This window comes from Rhinolophus ferrumequinum, chromosome 23 (genome assembly GCF_004115265.2).
Source record: "Rhinolophus ferrumequinum isolate MPI-CBG mRhiFer1 chromosome 23, mRhiFer1_v1.p, whole genome shotgun sequence".
In the NCBI taxonomy this organism is placed as follows: domain Eukaryota; kingdom Metazoa; phylum Chordata; class Mammalia; order Chiroptera; family Rhinolophidae; genus Rhinolophus; species Rhinolophus ferrumequinum.
In genome coordinates this window covers 25,852,900-25,869,416 of record NC_046306.1, presented here as the reverse complement: position 1 = coordinate 25,869,416, position 16,517 = coordinate 25,852,900, and the positions used below count along the sequence as shown (strand labels likewise).

At 34.2% G+C, this 16,517-nt stretch overlaps 1 protein-coding gene across 2 annotated transcripts in view; it reads left to right on the top strand.

Moving 5' to 3' along the window:
• RNF24 (ring finger protein 24) overlaps window positions 1-16,517 on the top strand; it is a 72,100-nt gene that overhangs the window by 36,656 nt on the left and 18,927 nt on the right. For both annotated transcript variants that reach the window (XM_033095420.1, XM_033095422.1), the window contains exons 3-4: window positions 14,021-14,063; window positions 15,934-15,975. In XM_033095420.1, coding sequence (XP_032951311.1) covers window positions 14,021-14,063; window positions 15,934-15,975 — 85 coding nt within the window. The remainder of the gene's footprint in view (window positions 1-14,020; window positions 14,064-15,933; window positions 15,976-16,517) is intronic.

Genomic DNA, 16,517 nt, shown 5'->3' with positions numbered 1-16,517 from the left:
AATCAATTTTCATTCTATGTTACTTTAGAATACGTTAATCAATAATAACTTTCTGCCTGTAGATTAATTTTATAAGTATTGTAGGGGAGGAAGAAAATTTCTCTTTCCTTCTAGGTTCTTTCTCTGCTGGTCTAATAAAATTGACGTGAGACAGATTATAAACCAAAGATAAATAACCAAATTTAATTATATATGTACACATGGGAACCCTAAATGCATGAGAACTCAGAGACAGAAAGTTAAAAATGAGATATATATGGCATTTTGAGCTAAGGATGAGGTAAAGTGCCTTGGGGCTTCAGAGGGAAGGAAGGTCATTTGGAGGACGATAAGAAGAGCAGATGTTCAGTTATTACATGTTTGCCCTGCCGTGTAGGTCATAAAAAGTTATTTATGGTAATAACTTATTATTGGGAAAGCCCCCAATTTAGATTCTTTAAGGGAGAGATAAAAATTTCTCTTGGGCCTGCAGGGTCTCCATTGCCTGCAGCTCAAAATAATCCACATGCCAAAGTACCACATCTTGGGAAGGCCTGTGAACCCCTTCATAATGATAATTAGCAAATTTGTAAAAATTAAAGTTGTTTAACACTTTAACCTTCTATGAGTTACTAATTAGTAAAACACCTTTATACAGTCTTCAGTCCTATCTGCTGATGAGGTATTTTACTCTAGGAGAAAATTGTTCTTATTTATTTTTCCAGCATATTAGCATCTGGACCAGATATCCTTATGTCATTGTCTGTCCCCAAGATTTAATCTGCTTTCACAGAGATTTCAAGATTGCTTTTCAGGAAGGTGTTGCATCACTGTTAGCCAAAGTCATTAGGGATCAGAAAGCAACATGCCAAACAAGATCCGAGCCTTTATACAGGTTCTTGTGGTCTCTCAAGATTTTAAGCTCTCATTTGTTATAACTGGTCAGGTGTTCAGGTGATTGATTATCCACACACAGCACTGAGTATTCCAGAAGCTCTGCGGCATGTGTACCGACAAGTATGAAAGGTAACACCTCACTGGAAGGAGTAATGGATTTGGCCAGTAAAGATTCACAGTTGATGACATCATTGTTTAAGCAAGCGTTTTTTTCTCTTTTTAAGTATTTAAATAGGGCCTAATTTTCAAAGCCAGAACTCAGACTGTAAAAATTTTTATACTGTATTGTTCAAAGAGCTTTATGGAATGAAATAATAGAAAATTAAATTTTATTATACAGCTATACATCTAACAGTTTTTAGTGTTTGTGCAGTGTATGATTATGGTAAGATAAATACCATCATCAGATACCTTTCAGCAGTAATTCATTGTTACGCCCAGTGTTTTGGGGCACTGACTGATGGTCAAATTCTAATGAATTTAGTATGTAGTTTCTGATTTTCTGACAAGTGAATTTACATTCTTCATAGACAGTGAGTCTTTTCTGAAGTTCTTCCAAAATGTAATTGCTCCTTGTATCTCATAGATACGCTGGCTGCTTACAATTTTTAGGTCTTACTCAGAGAAATAAAATACTTAGCTAATATATCATTCAAGAAACACTGTTTAAAAATCTGTTTATTTCCAGAAATGCCCTTTTTCTAACATTTCTTTAATAATAGTTTGATAAATGTTATGTAAATATTCAGCTTTTTTTTTTTTAATTAAGCCATAGCACGAACAAGACTTCATAGCATTAAAATATTTTCCTTCTTTTCAGACCTGCTAAATTTTTTTTGGTAATTCCTCTACAAATACTGGTTTAACTCAGAAATTTTTCAATTTAATATTTGAAACCAAATTATTTTTAAAAGAAGACAAAAATAATACAAAAATAATGAAATACTTTAAAAGGTTCATTAAGAAATGGTTATCATATATAAAATATTCTAAAATATATAGCTCACAATACAGTTTTTATTACTCTGTCAAAGAATTAAGGCTTTAATTTTTTTGTTTTAAGAAAAATACTAATATACCGATGGTGATTCTGGGTAAGTTTTTTGAGAAGTTATGAAACATCATTTTGCCTTATTGTATTTCTTCTAATAGTCAAGCAAATATGTAAAGAGATAAAGAAAAACTGATAGCAGTTGTTTTCATGCATTATCATTGTACAGTACTTCATTTTATCCTCTTTGTATCCTTTTTTATTATTCAGCTAGCAAAGCAAGTAAGTGGGGATCTGCGACACTAAAATAAAATTATCTGTTAAAATCAGAGAAGCCAGTCATGTTCAAACATTTCTAAACTGTTCGCAAGTCACTGGTACCATTTGAAAATTTAATTGTGATTTAAGGAGTGTTCCCTTTCTGATGATCCTAGGTTGTTACTTTTAACCCTTCAAATGTTAAGTTTGGGTTTAACAAGGCATTTATAACTGATCAGATGGTTCATGGATTCAGCTTCTCTAAAATTACTCAGGCCCATTTTTTTAACATAACTTAAGTCCTCCAGCACCTTCCCAGGGGGGTCTTCTGTTCTCATGCAGTACATCCCTCCAGTCACAGCCAGACTCATCACAACCATAGGAGGAACGCCGCTGAGGTCTAAACAAGACACCCACTACCACCCACAGTCTTACACAATACTGTAGTATAGAACCTGTTGCCTATGATAGAGCTATGAATGGATCACTACTGGAGGACAAAAGAAGGACATCTTACTTACTAGGAGTGATCCTGTTTTATAATGAATCATAGAATATTCTAATTTATGTTTGTTATTCATCTCTCTCCGCAGATAGATATTTGTTCTGTTCACTGTATCCCAAACACCCAAAACAGAACAACAATTCCTGACATAGTATTGGCACCCAGTAAATGTTGGGTAAATGAAATTATGGTGTCCCTAGTAGGAAGTTATTAGATATGCATAAAATGGAAAAATCAAGAAGTAGCAACACAAGAAAGGTATTTGGAGATGTGGAAGTAAATATCAACATAGTGAGCTGTGGGGAGCTGGGAGGAAAAAGTGGGAGTATTGAGAAATACAAAATGGTAGTTACAAAGTAGTCACGGGGATATAAAGTACAACATAGAGAATATAGTAAATAATGTCACAACTATGTATGTAGTGCCGGCGGTATACTAGACTAATCAGGGGATCACTGCATAAATTATATAACTGTCTAAGCACTATGCTGTACATCTGAAACTAATGTAAAATAATATTGAATGTCAACTGCAACTGAAAAAATAAATATTTTTTTTCTAAATAGTGAACTAAAGGGGAAAAATGGTTATCTCTGGGGAAGAGGACAGAGGACTACTGATTTTTTTCGTCGTTGTTACTAGCCCTGTAGAACTATATATGATTTTGAAATACGTGCATGTATAATTTTGATAAAAACTAAAAATAGAGGACAAATATTGAGTTACCTAATAGATATTATAAGGTCTTGAACCAAGATAATTATTGTAAAGCTAGAGAGTGTGTTATGGATGGTTATGAGAAATATTTGGGAGGTGAAAATGGACAGAATTGGGTGACTGGACATTAAGGACAAGAAAAAGATGGGCTTAGACTCTTTCCTGAACTTCTGACTTAGGTGGCTGGGTGTATAGCAGTCCCTTCACAGAGATAGAAAATGGATGGGCAAGTTGGGGTGGAAAGATGATAGATTCTGTTTCAGACATGGGGGAACTGAGTTTCCTGTGTAATAGTCAAGATGTTTAGTATACAGTCGGATATATATATATAAGTCTAAAGCTTATGAGAAGTCTGATCTGAAAATAGAAGGTCATGTAATATAGGTGGAAGCTGAAGCCAGTAATGTCCCCTAGAGAGAATGTGTATAGTGAAATAAAATGGATTCAGAACACAATCCTAGGGAAACATTAATATTTAAGAGGACCCCATAGAAGAGACTAGGAAGGGATAGCAGGAGATAGGAGGAAATCTTGAGAGAAGTGCCCCACAAGTAGGGTTTCAATGGATTAAATCAGTTGTGTCAGCTGCTCCCAGGGAGGTCCACTAAGAGAAGAACTGGAAAGTTCCCATACAGTTGACTCTTGAATAACATAGGTTTGAAACGCGTGGGTGCAGATTTGTTGTTCAATAAATACCGTAAATGTATTTTCTCTTCCTTTGTGATTTTCTTAATAACATTTTCCTTTCTCTAGCTTACTTTAAGAATACACTATATTATATATATAGTGTACAAGATGTGTGTTAACCGTTTGTTACTGGTTTCTGGTCAATAGTAGGCTATTAGTCAAGTTTTTGGGGAGTCAAAAGTTATACATGGATTTCCAGTTGCACAAGGGTCAACACCCTTAACCCCCGCATTGTTCAAGGGTCAACTGTACATTTGACAATTAGGTTTGCATCCATAATCTTGGAAAAGTTTCAGTAGCATAGGTTACAAGAGTGATGAAAGGTGGACTATAATGCTGCAAAGCCTGAACATCAGGTGAAAATGAATACAAGGAATATAACCTCCTCTTTGAAGAATCATGGCTGAAAAAAGATTAGGTTGGGGGCACTTTGCTATAGAACCAAAGAAGTATTTTGGTGTTTGATTTTTTTTTAAGATAGAGATTTATAATATAAATGTTATATTTATAAATATAATATTAAGGGGAATGAGCTAGTTGTGGAGGATTTGTGAGAAAGAATGAATCATGGTGAGAAGAGACACACCTAAAAGTCATAACATTATTAGTCCTCAGCAGGAAAATACCTTCTTAAGACAGAGGAGAGTAACTGCGAACAGTACATACGAGTATATAAGTACATGTGGCGCTGGGAGTGAGAGCACTGCATATATGACAGTCTGTTTCTATGCAAAGTAGTAGAAGATGATGGAGAAAGTGGTAGGATAAAGCTTGAAGAGAGTGGCAAAGATTTGAAATGACACTGCATGGAAGTTTAGAATACTGAACATGAATAAGTACAATTAGAGAGCAATGTGGACGGTCTGCGTGAGAATGGAGACCACAGATTTGTAGTGGCCATAGTTACATGGTTTTATCATTTTCTCCAGCACTGTTCAGCATTGTTAATCATGCCCTCTTAGATACTTTGTTAGGAATGAATATTTATTAAACACTATGTGTCAGACCCTGTGTTGTGCATTGCAGTCAAACTAGGTAATTTTATTATCTTTATTTTGCAGAAGTTAAATAATTTTCCTACAACCACACACAAAAGTTGGTTAGAGCTGGGAACCAAACCCAGCTACATCTCACCCCAAAGCATGTGTAATCACCTAAATAATAATAATAAATTGTATTTATCAGGCTTCATTCCAAAATAACCATTTCAGAATTTCATAATCATTCTCAAAAGACAGATTTACATATTGAGGTTATTCTAAAACTTCTTATTTTGAGCATGAAATTTTTTAATGAAGACTACTTATTTTACTGTTTTTTAAAATATTAGATAACAAGCTACTTAAGAAAAAGAAAATTAAAAATGTTATTCCCCATTCTTATCTTTCACCAAAAAAGTTACAGTCTATATATTATTAGTATGTTTCCTGGAAGGAACAGCAAAACAGTGACATTTGTATTTAATACATAGCAAATGCAAAATAAAATCGTGCAATCTAAAATATTAGGTAATTAGCAGGTCTTAGAGTATAAAGGAGTAACCAGAAGGGTGAAGTTAATTTAAGTGAGACTTCCTAGAAGGGATGTATTTTGAACCATGGATTGAAGAAAAAGATAAGCACAAATTGACCCATGCTGTGGCTGCAAGTAACAATGCTTTGGGAAAATAGTCAGATCCAATTTAAGAATCAAAATAAATGTACAAATCAAACCTCATTTTAATGAACTCAAATGGAGTTCATTTTATTCCTTTACATGAAAAGTCCTGTACACTTTTATCAGTAAAACAAGCAGACAAAAACAAAAACTAAGGATATAGATGATTTGATCTAACTAAGAGAAATTTATATTTTCAAATAATATATTAGACAAGAAAGACTGAAAACCAGTGATGTAAGTTATTCTTTCATGGAGCTATTTAAAAAAAAAAAAACATATTAAGCGCAAAAGAAAGTACTTGCAAGAAAATCAAAAAGCTAGGCAATGAAATTGAAGCAAATGTATAATAAAATTATTGAAACTAAGAGTTGATTCTTTAGAAATAGTTACAAAATTGATGAATCTGTAGAAAGACTGATCAGGAAAAAGAGGAGAGAAAACAAATTACTAATACCAAAAATGAAAAAGGGACATTACTGCAAATCCCACACACATTAAAAGACCAACTTTATGCCACTAAATTTGAACAACTTTATGCCACTAAATTTGAAATTTTAGTTGAATTAGACATTTTCCTAGAAAAAAGTAGTTTTTCAAAACTGACACAAGAAATGGCATTCATGAAAAATCTACAACTGACATCATACTCAACCGTAAAAGACTGAAAGTTTTCCCCATAAGATCAGGAACAAGACAAAGATGCCAGTTTTCACCACTGCTATTCAACATTGTACTAGAAACTCTAGGCAGAGCATTTACGCAAGAAAAAGAAATAGAAGGCATCCAATATGGAAATAAAGAAGTAAAACTAGCTCTATATAGACAATCCCATAGAATCCACACACAAAAATTCTGATAAACAAATGAAGCAAACTTTCAGGGTACAAAATCAACACACAAAAATCAGTTGTGTTACCAATGTCAAATGTGCCCCCTTCTGCACCTGCACCCATCTTCTGTTTCCTCCCCTTGTAGCTAAGATAGAGTTCCTCTTTGTCCCATAGGCTGCCTTCCAGTAGCCATATTTTCTTTGCTCTCCTTCACTGAAAACCTTCTCATAAGGCTTTGTTATGCAGATAGTTGCCATTTTTTCACCTCCAAGTTTCTCTTCAACCATCTTATATCAGGCCTGCAAAAATGTTCTTGTGTTGCCAAACCCAAGAGTCAGTTTTCTGCTTTCTGCCTCAGCCGTATGACCATTCTTGGCTTCAAACATTGTCTTTTCTTGATTTTTCAGGATACCACGTTGTTGTTCCTTCTCTCCCTCCATTGCCTTTTCCCGTTTTGTTGCCTCTTTGCTACCTGACTTCAAGATGGCAGCTTCCCAGGGCTTCGTCCTAAGGCCTCTGTTTTCGCTATCCAGTTCCATGTACCACTTGTACATAAATACATGAAGATGATTTCAGAGAGTAAATGGTTGAAAATTTTTTTACCTTAATAGATAAATATTTATTTTCAGTGGTATTGGAAAAGACTGTAACCTATAAATGAAACTCACTTTAAGACTATAAAGTGAAGGGAGATGAATTTAAGTAGAAAATCATGACAAACTTCATAAAGCACCTTTTACACATCTCTCTTCTTCCCCTAAATTTCTTCAGGTCACAGCTACCTTTGCTCTCTCCCAAATCCTCCATCAACTGCTGGATTTCCCTTTCCCTTTAGCCTCACGCCCAGACATACTCTCCAGCATCCTGTCTCCATCCTTCCCCCTCCTCACTCATCTCCAGTGGAAACACATCTTGCTGATGAGTTTCTGTGCACCTTGCATGGAAACTGCCTGTATTATTGAGAAGTTAGGGTTCACCTACTTGGAAGTCTTCCAAATAGGGAATATTTTTATATTGCAAGGAAGCCCTAGAAAAATTTGCTTGATATAGAAGAAATACTCTGGGAAATAAAGAGATGTGACAATAAAACAATATAAAAATATATTTCGATATTTAAAAAAAAGTCAGTTGTGTTTCTATACACCAGCAAGGAACAATCTAAAAAGGAAATGACACAACACAATTGCATTTACAATAGCATCCAAGAGAATAAAATTCCTAGGAATAAATTTAGCCAAGGAGGTAAAAAATTGTACACTAAAAACTACAAAACATTGCTGAAGTAAATTAAACAAGACCTAAATAAATAGAAAGACATCCTGTGTTCATGGATTGGAAGATTTACTATAAAGATGACAGTACTCCTCAAAGCAATCTACAGATTTGATGCTATCCCTATCAAAATTCCAATAGCTTTTTATGCAGAAATGGAAAAACTGATTCTTAATTCATTTGGAACCGCAGGGAGCTCCGAATAGCCAACACATTGAAAAAGAAAAACGAAACAGGAAGACTCACTTCCCAATTTCAGAATTTACTACAGTAATCAAAACATTGTGCTACTTACATAAGAATAGACATATAAACCAATGAGATAGGATTGAGAGTCCAGAAATAAACCCAAACATCTACGGCCAATTGATTGTCAACAAAGGTGCCAAGACCATTCAATGGTGAAAGAATAGTCTCTTCAGCAAATGGCAGGACGACTGAATAATACATGCGAAAGAATGAAGTTTAGTCCCTGCCTCATATCCTATATAAAAATTAACTTAAAAATAGATCAGTGACCTTAATATAAGAGATAAACCTATAAAATTCTTGGAAAAAAGTCGGTAAATCTCCATGACCTTGGATTGGCAATGGATTCTTAGATTTAATACCAAAAGCCCAAGCAACAAAAGAAAGTATCTATTGGACTTATAAAAATTAACATTTGTACATCAAAGAACATTATCAAGAAAGTAAAAAGATAACCTACAGAATAGGAGAGAAACATTTGCAAATAATATATCTGATAAGGGTTTAATATCCAGAATATATTTTTAAAATTCTTACAACTCAAGAACAAAAAGACAACTGAATTAAAAATAGGTGAAGGACTTAAATAGCCATTTCTCCAAAGAAGATATACAACAAATAGCCAATAAGCACATGAAAAGATACTCAAAAAAAGATGTTCAATATTATTGGTCATTAAGGAAATGCAAATTAAAACCACAGTGAGATACCACTTCACACCTACTAAGATGCTGTAATCAAAAATATGGAAAATTACAAGTGTTGGCGAGGATGTGGGGAAATAGGAACCCACATACGTTGTTGCAGTGGGAATGTAAAATGGTGCAGCGGCTGTGGAAGAGTTCATCTGTTCCTCAAAAAGTCAAACACAGAATTACCATATGACCCAGAAATTTCACTCCTGGGTGTATACCCAAGGCAAATAAAGAGATACGTCTGTACAGAAACTTAAACGGGAATGTTTATAACAGCATTATTTCATAATAGCCAAAAAGTGAATACAACCCAAATGTCCATCAACAGATGAATGGATAAGTAAAGTATGGCATATATTCAGCCATAAAAGAGTGAGTGAGTTACTGATAACATGCTACAGTTAGGATGAGCCTCGAAAATATTATGCTAAATGAAAAGCCAGACACAAAGGGTCACATATTGTATGATTTCTTTTATCTAATATATCCATAATGGCCAAATCCATAGAGACAGAAAGCAGATTAGAGGTTGCCAGGGGTTGGGGAGAGGGGGAAAAGGGAAGTCACTACTTAATGAGACTAGGGGATTTTGGGGGTATGATGAAAAAGTTTTGAAACTAGAGAGAGTTGGTTGCACAGCATTGTGACCACTAAATACCACTGAATTTATACACTTTAAGGTGGTTAATTGTATGTTATGTGAATACAAATAAAGGAATATTAAAAATTTTTATTAAAAGAATAATAAAACTGACTCAAGAAGAAATAGAAAATATTAATAATTAAGAAACTGAATGTGTTTTTAAAGCATTTCCACAAAAAAACTGGAAGCCAGGTAACTTTACCAGTGAATTCCTTTAAACATTTAAGAAAAAAATGCCACTCTTAAATGACTCGTCCAGAAAATAGAAGAAATACTTCTTAATTCATATAGTGAGACCAGCATAATTTTGATTCCAAAGCATCACAAGGACATTACAAGAAAGGAAATTATAGTCTTATCTCTCTCATGAACAAAATAAGTAAATCAAATTCAAGGATGTGCAAAAACGATAGTACATTACGACCAAGTGGGATTTATTCCAGGAATGAAGGTATCAATACAATACGCTTATACCACATTAACAGTAAAAAGGAAAAACAAGTGATGGGAAAAAAGCATTTGATAAAAACCAATGCCTATTCGTGATTTTTTAAAAATCAAACTAGGATACAAGGGAACTTTGTTTGAATCAAGGTTATCTACAAAAAAAATGTAGAGAAAACAGTATACTTAATAGCGACATATTGACAGGGACATTCACTACCACCACTTTTATTTAACATCCAGTGCAGGAAAAAAAAAAAGGAATGAAATGAAATAAAGAACAAAAAAGTAAAATATATAAAGTTTGTAAAGGCAGAGTTTAAACTCATTATTTGTAGACAAAATGATTGTGTATACTTAAAAATCCCAAAGATTCTACAGATAAAGTATTTAAAATTAATAAATGAACTTAGCAAGTCACTAGACACAGGATTAACTTACAAAAATTGTTTTTTGCTATATAGTAGCAACAAAGAATTAGAAAATGGAAAAAAAATTAGATACATTTATAGTAGATTAAAAATTACCAAATACCTAGGAGTAAATCTAATGAAAGATGTATGAGTATTCTACCTAGAAATGTGTAGAGAAAAATTAAAGATCTAATAGAGGAATATACTATATTCATAGGCTGGAAACTCAATCTTGCAAAGATATCAGTTCTTCCCCAGTTAATCTATAAATTCCATACAATTTCAGTCAAATTCCCAACAGATTTTTTTTTTGTGGAAATTGAAAGGCTCATGAAATTTATATGGAAATACAGAGGACCAAGAATAGCCAAGACAACAGTTAAGAACAAAGCTTGAGGACTTATACTACCAGTCCCCAAAACTTGTTACAGAGCTCCAGTACTTAAAACAGAGTGTGACTCACCCAGCACCCAGATCTTGGTTTCTAAATATTATTCTCCAATAAAAGTAACCAAGGTTCTTTGGAAGAAGTGGTTAATTCCACAACTGTGGCATGGAAAATACAAGATGAGCCTAGAACATCTTTCAGTGCCAATAAGCAAGGAAATGCATGGAGAAGGATGAGGCGTGTTGAAGACACAGGACTCAACTTGATAGAGCTCCTGAAGGCCAAACCTAAATCAATTTGAGCAACAAAATAAATAATCATTATATTGAATTCTAACCCATTGACTAAAACATCCATGAGTCCATACTGATATAAATAAATGAGGGAGAAGGGACATCTTTTCCTTACAGAAGAATTCCATTTAATAAATGTACAAGGAATTAGGAAACTGCAAAACCACCACCAGGCGAACACTACCGTAATTGTTGCAAGCAAGATGGGTGCTAAAATCAGTGGGCAAAAGCTTGAGGATATTTGCATAATTTCAACATCTCTTCCCCAAGATGTTGATTAGTTACATAGGGGAAAATAGTAACTACAGTGGAGAGACTCAGTAGACACTGCCATAACCAAGTGATCATGGTTAATATGTCGAAAACAGAAGACAGGGAACACTAAGGGACTGTCACAGAGTGGAGGAAGCTAAGGAGATGTAACTGGATGCAAGGTGAGATCTTGGATTGGATCATAGAATAGGAAAAGGATGTGAGGAAGAGGGAAAAAACGGGGGAAATTCAAATAAAGTCTGTTTTGTTAATATATCAATATTGATATCAATATATCTGTTACTATACTTGATCATTGTACTATTGTGTAAGATACAAACATTAGAAAATCTGGGGAAAAAGTATGTGAACTCTATTTTTTGCAACTTTTTTGTAAGTCTAAAATTATTTCAAAATACATGTTTTTAAAAAAGAAACTAGCATGGTATTTACACAAGGTGCATTGGTTTCTTAGGGTTGCTATAACCAAGTGCCACAAACTGGGTGGCTTAAAACAACAGAAATTTCATCTCACAATTCTGGAGGCTAGAAGTTCAAAATCAAAGTGTCAGCTGGGCCATGCTCCCTCTGAAGGCTCTAGGACAGGGGTGTCAAAACTGTGGCCGGCGGGCCAACTGTGATCCGCAATTCATTGTTAATTGACCCGCAGCAAATTCCAAAAATATATTTAGTTTACTTAAAGACCATGTGAGGCAATACGTACTTCACCTCGAGTGAGTGGCCCAGCTGTTTGTGTATTTTACCGCATATGGCCCTTGGTGAAAACCGTTGAAAAAAGTTTGACACCCCTGCTATAGGAGAAGATCCTTCCTTGCCTCTTCCTAGTCCCTGGTGGTTACCAGCAATCCTTGGTATTCTTTGGCTTGTAGCTGCATCACTTCACTCTCTGTCTCTCTCTTCACCTGGCCTTCTTCCCTATGTCTCTGTATTTCCTCTCCTCTTTTTCTAAGGACATCAGCCATATTGGATTTAGGGCCCACCGTACTCCCAGTGTGACCTAATTTTAATAATATGCAAAGACTATTTCCAAATAAGGTTTCATTCTGAGGTTCCCATTGGAAATAAATTTTTGAGAGGACACTGTTTAACCCAGTACACAAGTATAGGCAAATAGACCAATGGAACAGAATAAAAACTCTGTAAACAAACTCATGTTTTGGGTCTGACTTAGATGTGCCACTGCCGTGCAGTGGGGAAAGCAGGGTCTTTTTCATAAATGAGTCAAATGAAAATCTGCATGTGGATAAAAATCTTGACGTCTTCCTCAAATCATACATAAAGAGTAATTTTAGATAGATAATATACCTAAATGTAATAGGTAAAATAACATTTTTACAGTACACACAAGAGGATATCTTAATAATCTGGGGGTAGGCAAAGAGCAAAGATTAACTGGACAGAAGAATAACTGACATTATTGGGATAAATTGGCCTTAATTTAAAAGCTTCTGTTCATCAGAAGATGCCATTAAGAGAATGAAAAAGCAAGCCATAGAGTAGAAGATAATTGCAGTATATAGACTCAACAGAGGACTTGCATCTAAAATATTTAAGGAACTCCTACAAATCAAAAAAGGTAGACAACCCATTTTTTAAAATGGGCAAAAGACTCAAACAGGCATTTCATTAAAAGGAGATACCTAATGAACAGTAAGTATATGAAAGGGTTCTAAACATCATTTGGGAAGTGCAAATTAAAACCAAAACAAGGTACCAGTGAACACACACCAGGTTAGCTAAGAAATTTTAAACTATCCCTACCAAGCAGTGGCAAAGATGTGGAACTAGAACTCTCACATATTTACCCATAGGAGTAGAAATTGGTACAAGCACTTTGGACTAGCAGTTCTATTCCTGGTATATACTCACCAGAAATGAGTCTGTATGTCCACTAAAAGGCATGTAGAAGAACTGGTAAAGCAACTTTATTCATAATAGCCCCAAACTGGAAGGAATCTAAATATTTGTCAGTAATAGAATAGACAAATTGTTTTATAGGCATAGAGTGGAACACTATATGTCAGTTAAAAAGACAATTACTGCAACATGGATAAATTTCACAATCGGTGACTGAAAGAAGCCAACACAAAAAAGTATATACCAAATGATCTATTTATGTGAAGTCAAAAACAAGCAGAGTTAATCTACAATGATAGAAATCAGAATAGTGGGTACCTGTTAGGGGTGGATATTGACTAGAAGTCATTTACGGGTGCTGGAAATGTTCTAAATTTTTTTTTATTTATTTATTTTTAAATTTATTGGGGTGATAATTGTTAGTAAAATTACATAGATTTCAGGTGTACAATTCTGTATCACATCATCTATAAATTACATTGTGTGTTCACCACCCAGAGTCAGTTCTCCTTTGTTCTAAATCTTGATCTGGGTGATAGTTAACACTGGTGTGTGAGTGTGTGTGTGTGTGTGTGTGTGTGTGTGTGTGTAATATTTAACTGTATTAAAGTTTTTGTACATTATTAGATGTATGTTATACTTAAATTCTTAAATTAAGAAAATGATATATTAAATATTGAAACAAGTGGATTATCAGTATTGAGACTTCGTTAAAGTATTTGTTATATTGAGATATTGTTTTAATGAGATTTCACTTGAACTTATATTTGGATAACATTTTATGGTTTGCTGGTCAATTTTCTCATAACATGATCACAGGTGTGTCATTTGGGTATATTCTAGGATAAAGATTCTGGATTTTAAACCATAGATGATATAAACTAATACCAAAAATCAGCAGGTATTTTTATTTTTTTCAAATTGTTATATTGGAAATATCAATATAGCATTGTTCATTTCTGTCTTTTAGGCTAAGACATCAAGCGCACAAAGAATTTTATGCCTACAAACAGGTGAGAAATTTACTTCCGATTGGCTTTGATCATTGTTTTTATCAAAAAAAGAGAACTCAGGTTTCCACTCATATTTAAAGCTAGAACTCAATTTGCTCCTGTTCATTTTAGCATTTCACTTGCCAGTTTGCAGTACAAAATGTATCAACTTCACTTTAAGTACGCTTCTTTCTTAAGCATTATTTGGAGTAATAGAAAGTTCAGCTGATATAATAATATAATTTAAAAGGGAACTTTAGCCAGCATTTTGCTAAAGAGAAATGCTGTAGCTTATAATCCTTCAAGTTACCGTTACCTAATGGAGTTCAGAGATTCCATTAAATGAATTTCTTCATTAGAACACATACCAGTTCCTCAGAAATGACCAGCTGTTATATCATCTCCTCCCCTTTTGTACTTTAAATGTTAGCTTATGTGACACCACTAGAAGTCCAGATACTTGCATCAGTACTGTTAACTCCTACCCCTTTGTACTATTCCTTTACTGATTAGTTCTTTAAAGTAAATAACTTTAAAGAATTAGCTTTTCTTGAAGGCCAAGTAAAATTTGTTTTTCCTTCCATGTGTCATCCACTCACGTTTTACTGCTGATACCAAACAGTGGGCCTAAATTTTCTTTTGGCCCTAAGCATGAAATTATTTTTGTTGTTCTTAGCTTGCTTGCTTTCTTTGTTTTTCTTTTTCTTTTTTTTTTTTTTGTCAAGCTTCAGCTTATTTGGGTCTTTAACTTTGCTGACACGATGTTACAGAGCCATCTCACCATTTTAGGATTACATATCTTTTTGTCCATTCTTTGTCCGTGTCCTTTTGAAATCTGAGCGCACTGAGTTCCTTAGCTGTCCACACTGGTATTGTAGGTAACCTCACACTCTTCCTCATAAGTCTCATGTGGGATTCATCCAGACAGTGCAGCGTTTTAGTTTTCTAAATGAATGAATCTTGTTGTCTTAATTCTATCATAATGTTGACAACCTATAAGATATGTGTATGTAAGCTAACTAGAAAGTAAAATTGACCTTGGTGGCCATTTAAAGGGGGAGAATGACTGATAGAACTAATAAAGTCACAAGACATATGGTAAAAATTGTCTTTAAAAAATACTGAATTGGAGATTTAATACATACCTGCATAGCTAATGGTAGCGTCTGGTTGTGATTTCTGAAAATATGCTTTGCCCTCAAAACTATTTTTGGTTCAGGAATATAAGATACTCAGAATGTAGAGACTTTCCCCAAATTTCACTTGCTTGTTTTTTCACTTTAAGGTGAACTATAACTAATAAGCTAAGTTTATTCTCAGAAATTTTCTATTTAAATAGTGATCTGCCCTTTTATCCTTGGTTTTCCTTTTAACTGATATCCAGTCACTACAAAGTCAGTTTAGGGACAGCACCTGGATGAATTTTAAACCTATAACTCTGGGTACAGCGAAAGTTTTCTGAGGATACTGATGTAGAATAAACTTCTAAAAGATTGGTATTTTTCACCTTTTATAAATTACTAATCAATCAGTCCCATCACCCAGTGCTGTGTTTTACTAAATCATAAGGCAATCAACTTCATTTATTCCCCCCGCCCCATATTAGCACTTAGTCCATATGGGCACGTGTTAATGTCTTTTCCCAAAATTTAATCTGTTGTCAAAGAGATTTTTAAATTGCTTTCCAGGAGAATATTGCATCATTGCTCAAGTTCAAAGAATGTCGCTAAAACCGTTCTGTCTCAAATTGTAAAAGAAATTCTCTCCAATATTGACTATAAGGAGAAATGAGTTATATACACAAAAGAAAAATATTTGTGAATATAATGAGAAAATTTTTTTAATTACAGGTTTAAATGGGCTTAAGAATATACTTTTTTTTGTCTTACAGGTTATATTAAAAGAGAAAGTAAAAGAACTGAATTTACATGAGGTAAGTTACCTTATAAGGATTTTAATCTTCTTGAGCTATTTTCTAATAGAAGTGGTATTCAGTGGTATGGTTAAACATCTTTATTTTCAGAAGTTGAAAAAAAGTCGGTTTATTTTGATCCACGTAATAGAGTATTTAAGGGTAAGGTCACATAAAAATCAACTGTGTGAAGACTTTGAAAGTAACATAGCTCATATTTTTACTAGGGATGGTGCCAGTTTAAGATTTCATGGCAGCAGGGGTGCCGCTTACTGTCCATGTTGTATGAGGAGAAGACAGATACAAGTTAGTTTTACTCTTCAAGATGAATTTGCAGTATTTTCACTTGAAAATGTTCCCAGGAGTGCCTTATCAATATCACAAAAAAAGCAGTGATTACTTCTTGGGGTTGGGAGTTTGGGGAGGTGAGGCAGAGGGATGAAATTGGGACGAACATATGACTCCTTGGACTTGTCTAGTGTTGCAGCTGTGTGGTTGGTTCATAGGTGCTCACTGTGTTATCGTCCTTGTAACTTAAATACACAAACGTGTGTGTACACCTG